General features: G+C 59.2%; 1 protein-coding gene across 1 annotated transcript; it reads right to left on the bottom strand.

Moving 5' to 3' along the window:
- Positions 1–7,499: 7,499 nt before the first annotated feature.
- Positions 7,500–8,135, bottom strand: LOC118515725. Its single transcript, XM_036062052.1, has one exon. The coding sequence runs from the start codon at positions 8,133–8,135 to the stop codon at positions 7,500–7,502; it is 636 nt and encodes a 211-aa protein (XP_035917945.1).
- Positions 8,136–8,837: the final 702 nt, after the last annotated feature.

Raw genomic sequence — 8,837 nt, 5'->3', positions numbered from 1 at the left:
CCATGACCGTACTCTAATGGCAGATGAGCTGACGCAAGCAATGTCCACAGCGTGCGACGCCACAATGCCGCGACTGCAGGCAGCCAGAGGGGGAAGACGATCAGTGTACTGGTGGAATGACGAGATTGCCCAGTTACGACGGACCTACATCGGAATGCGCAGAAGACTACGGAGAGCCCGAACGGACGAACAACGAGACGAAAGGCGGCCGGCCTATACTGCAGCGAGGGCAGCACTGGATCGAGCGGTCAAGGCCAGCAAGAAGGCCAGCAGCGACGAGTTGCCCGAACAGCTGGGGCCTCACGGATTCGGGCCCGGCTACAAAATCAAGAAGCAGCAATGGGAAGGAGCTCGCGTGCCTATGGAACGGGATCCCACTAAACTGCGCCACATCGTCGGGGAGCTCTTTCCAGAGCGGCCACCTATGGAGTGGCCAACATTGGCAGAATGGACGGATCAGGACTCGGAGCGGGATCCAGTTACTGAGGACGAGTTGGTGAGCATTGCAAAATCGCTCAACCCACAGCGCGCCCCCGGTGATGATAACATCCCAAACGTGGCCCTGATAACAGCGATGAAGGCTTTTCCCGGCGTCTTCAGGAGAACGTTCCAGCACTACATTAACTGCGGCCACTTCCCGGAGGAATGGAAAAGGCAACGATTGGTGCTGTTCTCCAAGGCAGGGAAACCACCCGGGGAGTCGTCGTCGTACCGGCCAATCTGTCTGCTGAGCGTCCTTGGTAAAGTGCTTGAGCGACTCATACAGCGCAGGCTCACGGATCATCTCGATGCCACGGGAGGACTGGCTGATGCTCAGTATGGATTCCGGAAAGGACGCTCCACTATGGACGCCATCAACAGGGTGCTCGCCAACGGAAGAGTTGCGCTGGACAAGAAGCGCAAAGGCGACCGACTGTGTGCGATGGTGACAATCGACGTGAAGAACGCCTTCAACATGGCCAACTGGACAGCGATTGGAGAAGCTCTGCAGAGAAGAAACACGCCACCGTACCTTCAGGCGATGCTGCGGAACTACTTCGTCAATCGCACACTCCACTACGAGACGGATGAAGGGCTGGTTTCGCAACCAGTGTCGGCTGGTGTTCCGCAGGGTTCGGTTTTAGGACCAACACTCTGGAACGTCATGTACGACGATCTTCTCCGTGTGGAGTTGTCCGGGAAGCGGGCGGACATCATCGGATTTGCTGACGACGTGGCCTTCACCCTCATCGGTAGAGATACGCAGGAAGTCAGCGACCATGCTACGAGGAACCTTGAGACGATCGAGCGCTGGATGAGCGGAGTTGGTCTACAGCTGGCCCACCAAAAGACCGGCTACATGATCTTCTGCACCCATCACAACCCGCAGATAGGCCAACTGACTGCGGGTGGGCACACGATTAACTCGGAGGAATCGCTCAAGTACCTAGGGGTCGAACTCTGCCGCAAACAGCACCACGGCCGGCATCTGGAGAAGGTGTGCACCAAGGCATCTCGAATAACGAATGCCCTGACCGCCTTGATGCCGAACAAATGTGGACCGAAGAGCAGCAGAAGGAGACCGCTGGTCAACGTGGGGAACAGCATCGTACGCTATGCGGCACCGGCGTGGGGACGGTCACTTCTTCAAAAGGAGATCCATCGCACCACGATCCAGAGAACGCATCGGACAGGAGTGCTTCGAGTTGCCAGCGCCTTTCAGACGACCTCATACGACGCCGCCTGTGTGGTGGCTGGTACCATCCCGTTAGTTCTTCTCCTAGAGGAGGACATACGCTGCCACGACGAGAAGGCAGCGCGGGGCGGTCCAGCACCGGGAATACGAGAACGGCAGCGTGAGGAGACGCTGAGACGCTGGCAGCAACAGTGGACAGTTGGAGCAGAACAAGAGAGCGCCGGGTTTGAAGACGAGGAGAATGATCCCAGACATTATGTCCTGGGTGAATCGCAAGCACGGAGAAGTTGACTTTTACGTTTCCCAACTATTTACAGGTCATGGATTTCTCCGGAGCTACTTCGTCGACAAAGGCATCCTGGACGGCTCGCCAAACTGCCCGGTGTGTGAAAACACCGTGGAGGATGTCGAGCATGTCATGTTTCACTGTCCACGGTTCGCTCGGGCACAGCAGGAGATGCAACAGCAGTGCCACATCCGCCTCACGATGAACAATCTAGCGGCGGAAATGTGTGCAAGCAGCAGTACATGGGAGGCGGTTCGAACTGCCGCTCGGACGATCTTCAAAACACTTCAACTGAGGTGGAATGAGGAGAGTCCGCCAACGGCAAGACGACGGCGACAACATCGACAGCGGACGAGAGAGCAAGCTGGGCATTAATAACTTCCTCTTTCCCACAACATAGGACACCAAATTTGGATGCAGCAGCGGCAGCGACGAGTAACCAGGGCCTTTGCTTGAGCAAAAACCCGCCCGGTAGTTACGGCAACGGACGAGCGGATTGGAGCAGCACTGGCAGAAGGAAGACGCGAAGCAGCAGCAGCAGCACAGACAACTAGGACGACAACAACAGCAAGGGTGCACAGCACACACGTCCCTACATGGAGTACTTCGCACTTCAGCGCATCGGCAGGGGTCGGATCAGGTCGAGGAGTGGTTTAGTGAGGTCCCACCGGTTGCCAAGTCCGCTTCTCGGGCCTGGTGTCACGGTGAATCCCACATAACCCAGATCGGGGAGCATTGTCATGCCGTGACATGCCCCCGTGACGGTGTACCTTTTGAAGGTTCCCTCCCCGTAAACAAAAAAAAAAAAAAAAAAAGGTAGCCAAATGCCTCGTCATCTAATTAGTGACGCGCATGAATGGATTAACGAGATTCCCTCTGTCCCTATCTACTATCTAGCGAAACCACAGCCAAGGGAACGGGCTTGGAAGCACTAGCGGGGAAAGAAGACTCTGTTGAGCTTGACTCTAGTCTGGCATTGTAAGGCGATATAGGAGGTGCAGCATAGGTGGGAGGGCCCGTCTCGTGCGGACCCGCCTCTGAGATACCACCACTCTTACTGTTGCCTTACTTACATGATTGGGTGGAACAAGCGCGGGCCTCAGGTCCGGGCCGTTGCGGTCACTCACTCCCCCGCCGGGAGCGTGACGGGCGGCCCGCCTGCAGCTGCCCAATGCGCCGTGTTTCTCGCTCAGCGTCCAGCCATGTCGCTGGGAGGCGCCTCCCGGGAGCCGTGCCGTGGTGTCGTAGCAGCGACGCGCGCCGTGCCATCGCGCCCGGCCGACCGTGAGCCGTGGCCCGCAAGGGTCAAGCACGCGTACGTCGGTGGGCGCGTGGCCGGCGCTGCGCACGCTCGTTTGCGCCGCCCGCACTCTCGCGCCCGGGTCCGGCCGCCGCCCGGCTCGAAGACATCTGGGCAAACCTATCGGTCCACGTCATGGACAGTGCCAGGTGCGGAGTTTGACTGGGGCGGTACATCTCCAAAACGATAACGGAGGTGTCCAAAGGTCAGCTCAGTGTGGACAGAAACCACACGCTGAGCATAAGGACAAAAGCTGGCTTGATCTCGGCGTTCAGTACACTCCGGGACAGCGAAAGCTTGGCCTTACGATCCTTTTGGTTATAACGAGTTTTTAGCAAGAGGTGTCAGAAAAGTTACCACAGGGATAACTGGCTTTTTTTTTTAAAGAAACGAAATTTTATTGAAACTATTTCCTATCAAGTTCCAATACATTCGTACACCTTCCCCTGGCCGTTGACCCGCGAGGGTGCTTTGGCCATAGTGTTTCTGCGAAGCAGCATTACTTAATATTAATTTCTCCTCAAATAGTATCGTTAAATTACTCTTTTCCTTAAGAATTCCTCTCCCGCTACCTATGCTATTCAAAGGCCTCCTATTTTGGCTTTCGAGCCCAACTTTCGTTCGTTAATCCCTTCAACGCGCAGCTGTATCCGCCTCTGTTGCTGCGGCTGCTTCTGCAACAGAAAGGCCTCCCGATCTATTGCTGCTTGCTCGTTCTGGTACTGCTGGAGGGAAGACGTCCTCATCCTCGCTGGAGGACTCCCCGCCATCGCCGTGCAGCCATGCCAGGGAGGCCAGAGATCTTCGCCTCTCCCTGAACCTCGCGACTCGCTCGCGAATGGCCGCACGACGCGCAGCTGTTGTTGGCGATGGAGGTGGTGATGGGGGCCGCCCACCTCGCTGCAATTCCCTCGCTCTCGCCCGTGCCGCATTCCTCGCAACATTCCGGCGCTGATTGCGAGCGACGGCAACCGAGTTGTCGGGGAGGCGTGCGGCTGACGACTGGCCCTGCGAAGCCAACTGCTCCCTCTCCGCATTCCAGTCGTCTTGGAGCTCATCAGTCACGAATGCGACGAATTCGCATATTTGGCTCCATCTTTCCGCGCTCTCGAGCAGCGCTGTTTCGAGATCCTCGGGGGTGATTGGACTCGACCTCCCCCCCTCGAGCAGCCTTCCACGTTCAGCGGAAAACCGTGGACATCCGAAAACGGCGTGTTCCGCCGTCTCAGCGACGCCAGGACATCTGGGACAGTCCGGGGACGACGTGAAGCCCATCCGGCACAGGTAGTCACGGAAAAATCCGTGGCCGGACAGGGCCTGCGCCAACTGGAACGTCACGTCTCCGTGCTTCCGTGACTGCCATGCCCTCACGTCGGGTAGCACTCGATGCGTCCACCGAGTGAAACGACTGGCGTTTTCGCTGGCAGCATCCGCATCCCACTGCTGCTGCCACTGCTCGTACGTCCGGTCCCGCTCCAGATTCCGAACACCAGTCCTGGAGTGTTCGTTAGCTGGATCGTTCAGCCGGTGATGGACCCTGCTGTCCTCCTCGATCTGCATGCATATCGGGATGAGACCGGCCAGCAGCACGGCCGTCTCACCCCTCACCGTCCGGAAAGCCCGACAGACACGAATGGCCGTCGTCTTCTGCACTCGTTGCACCAGTCTCCGACATTGTTGCAGCTGCAGTCCCTCCGACTATACTGGGGCACCGTAGCGCAGGATGGAGTCCGCTACTGCCGCCAGCAGTCGGTCGCGCGACGACTTCGGGCCACTGTGTTTCGGCATGAGGCGCGTTACGGCTCCCGCAACTCTCATGGCCTTCGCTGCAACCTGCTGAACGTGCGGCAGCCATGACAGGTGGTCGTGCAACCAAACTCCAAGATAGCGGATGGAGCGCTGGGATTGCACGACTACACCTCTGATGTTGATACTGACGACCGGATGACGCTTCAGCGTAGATATCAGCGTCATTTCCGTCTTCTCTGGTGCCAACGAAAGATGGTTCCGGTCCAGCCAGTCCGTGATTGCTATGATGGCTCGTTCAGCAGTCGAGGAAGCGGCCTGGGGTGTCGTTGCGGGGACCAAGACAACAAGGTCATCAGCGTAGCCAATAACCTCGGCCCCCTCCGGCAACTGGACACCCAGGACCCCGTCGTACAGCACGTTCCATAGTGTGGGTCCCAGTATGGAACCCTGCGGAACGCCCGCACTGATGCTCCGCTCGACGGGGCCCTCGCTGGTATCAATAACCAGCCGCCGATCCTCAAAGAAGCTTTTCAGCATCCTCTGCAGCGACGACGGTACCCCCTTGTCCCTCAGCGCGTTGGCAATGGCTTGCCAGGGCGCAGAATTGAAGGCGTTGCGGATGTCTAGTGCCACCACCATCAGGCAGCGCTTGTCTCGGGCGTTGGTGCGGCGAAAGGACATGGCCGTCCTGCCCGCTTCGACAACGCGCTGGATCGCACTGATGGTTGATCTGCCTCGCCGGAACCCGTACTGCCCGTCCGACAGCCGTTCTGCTTCCGGTTCCTCCAGGAACTCGTTGAGGCGGTTAAGAATTAGGCGCTCCAACACCTTGCCGAGTGCGTCGAGCATGCACAGCGGCCGGTAGGAGGAGCTTTCCCCGGGAGGCTTGCCAGGCTTTGGCAGCAGTGCCAATCGTTGCCTCTTCCAAGGCGCTGGAAACGCACCCCGGTTAAGGCAGTCCTGGTACAAACGGACGAAGACCTCCGGGTACTTCCTAATGGCCGTCTTAACCGCCGCATTGGGGATACCGTCAAGTCCAGGCGCTTTCCGGTTCGCCATCGATCCCACGATGGACAGCAGCTCGCCTACGGTAACAGGGGTCAGCGGTGATCTCTGCTCCTCGGTGTCTTCGCTGGACGATTCGGCTTCCGACCAGTCAACAGGCGGATGTGTCGGGAACAGATCGTTAGCTATCCGCTCCAACACGACACGGTCTGTCTCAGGTGGCACGAAGCAGCCACGAAGACGAGACATGACCACCCGATAGCCGGCCCCAAACTCGTTGGTTTCCGCCTGTTGAATCAGCTCGTCGAGCTGCGCTCGCTTGCTGGCACGGACAGCCTTCTCCACGGCTCTCCTCGCCGACCGATGATGAGCAGCCATGATGCTGCGCTCCTGCAGGTCGGTGGTTCGAAGCATTCGCTCATGCACAGCCGCACACTCCTCCCGAAGACGTAAAATCTCCGGAGTCCACCAGAAAAGGTCTCGATAAAGGTCACGATGCGACATGATGACGCGCTCCATCGTGTCGTCGCATGCATCTAGCATGGCGTCGACCATCCCCTCCTGGCTGACGGCTCGCTCCGGGAAACCAGCCGTCTGGAGTGCGACTACGAATGCCTCGGCCGAAAACTGCGTCGTCTTCCATCTGCGGCCAGCGTGCCGAAAAGTGGTGGATGACGAAGAGGACCCCTGTCCGCGCTGATGATGCTGCTGCTGATGTCGCTGCTGCCTCCCGTTCGAATGACGATGCTGCTGCTGCTGGTGCTGCTGCTGCTGCTGCTGCTGCTGATGCTGCTGCTGCTGCTGCTGCTGGTGTTGCTGCTGTTGTCGTCGCTGCTGCTGGTCAGGAGTTGGAGGCCCCACGGTGAAAAAGATGTACCGGTGGTCCGACGCTGTGTAGTGGCACGAAGCGGTGTTCGCTGCCACCTCCCAAGTGTCCGGACGAGCGATGGATGCGCTAGCGAAAGACACATCCACAACACTGGGAGTGGCGACTCCGTTGCCCACGAACGTCGGGACTGAGCCTTGGTTTAGAACCACAAGCCCGAGCTGCCTGATGGTGTCCAGCAGCTCTTCATCGCGCCGGGTGGTGCGTTGACTACCCCACTCCTCATTCCAGGCGTTGAAATCGCCTGCCAGGACGATACGAGGGTGGGGTTGGGCCTCCAACTCCACCGCCTCCAGAAGTTGCTCGAACTCGCCGGTGTTGAGTCGCGGAGGGGCGTAGCAGCTGATGAACACCACCCCTCCAATCTGCGCAGCAGCCAACCCGGGCATGGCACAGCGCCACACCCGCTGGATCGGAAGGTGGCCGGTTGCCACCACAGCTGCTCTCCCCGACGAATCCACCGCCCAGTTTCCGCTGCCCGCCGGAGGCCGATACACCTCTGACAGCAGCAGCACGTTGACCCGCTTCGTGCGGGCTGTTTGCAGGGCCAGATCCTGAGCGATGCGTCCACCACCCAGGTTGACCTGCATTACCCGCATTACGCCCGCGAATGCTGGTTCTGGCGGCACGATGAGTGGCCCACACGATGGGGCCCCTGGCAGACAATGCACTTAGCTGCCGAAGTGCACTGGCTAATGCGGTGGCCCTCTTCGCCACACTGCAAACACAGACCCGACCGGTCAGACGAGGCACGACAGTTTCGTGCCAGATGCCCCATCAGAAGACAACGGAAGCAACGCTGACGGTCGAGTGGCTTCTTCGGCACTTCGCGGATGCCGCTGACGCATTGGCACAGTGTCAGCTTCTGCCCGATGAGAAGCCGTGCCTTTGCTAGTGGGAGCCGCACTCGAGCTCGCTTCGTGCCATCACGGAGCTCCCAGAGCTCGACACGCGCGATTCCCGGCTCTGCTCCCAGCTTCTCCTTGATGGCGAGCTCCACATCACTCTTCTCGGCCAGAGAGTCAATGTTGGTGACGAGAAGCTCTCCCATCTCCGTCACCACACGGACCACGCCATCCTCGCCGAGTGCCAGCTGGATCCGGCGAGCCAGCTCAGCGCTGTCCACATTCTTGCGTATTGGGACAATGAGATGACCTTGCGCGGTCCGACGCCCCATCCCAATATCTGCCCTGACGTCTTGCAGCTCCTGTGATGAGCGCAGCTTCACGTACATCTCCGTCCAGGTTTTGTCCGGACCGGGGACCACCGCGATGCGATCGGGTCGTGCAGGACGCCCCTTGGACTGGGCACGATGCTGCTGATGTTGTTGCTGCTGGCTCTGCTGCTGCTGCTGGCGCATCTGAGGTGGCCGGTATAGCTCCTGATGCGGTTGCTGCTGCTGCTGAGTCGGGCGTTGCGCTCGGCTATTACGACCGTTCAAGACCGTTGCCCAGGTCATCTGCTGCTGCAGTGGCTGGAGTTGTGGCCACTGCTGCTGATGTAGCGGTTGCTGCTGCTGCTGCTGCTGCTGCTGCTGCTGCTGCTGGCCCATTGCCGACACTGCGACCGTCCGTCGCTGCGGCTGTGGCTGGCTACGCTGCTGCTGCTGCTGCTTCTGCTGCTGCTGCTGCTGCTGCTGCTTCTGCTGCTGCTGCTTCTGCTGCTGCTTCTGCTGATGCTGCTGCTGCTGCTGCTGCTTCTGCTGCTGCTGCTGTTGCTGCGAAGCCTTCTTCGCTCGGTTGCGTTGTTGCCGGCTGCGTTTCGTTCTGGCGCTGCCCTGGCCACCAGACTGTGCCGAGGAATGTAGTGCCGTCAACGAACGCATTCCTTCCTGAAGTGCTTCCAACATGCACCTTTGAGCAACCTCGCGCTCCCGGCTGAGTCGCAGCTCCTCTGTTAGCGTCTCCACCCGCTTGGCGAGGGTCTCCAGCATCTT

This window comes from Anopheles stephensi, unplaced genomic scaffold (genome assembly GCF_013141755.1).
Source record: "Anopheles stephensi strain Indian unplaced genomic scaffold, UCI_ANSTEP_V1.0 ucontig181, whole genome shotgun sequence".
In the NCBI taxonomy this organism is placed as follows: Eukaryota; Metazoa; Arthropoda; class Insecta; order Diptera; family Culicidae; genus Anopheles; species Anopheles stephensi.
The sequence above is the reverse complement of the archived record's forward strand: the minus strand, read 5'-3'. Positions and strand labels throughout refer to the sequence as shown.

Excerpts from the sequence above, each read along its gene's own strand:
- LOC118515725 (XM_036062052.1), bottom strand. The coding sequence starts at position 8,135 with ATGTACGTGAAGCTGCGCTCATCACAGGAGCTGCAAGACGTCAGGGCA.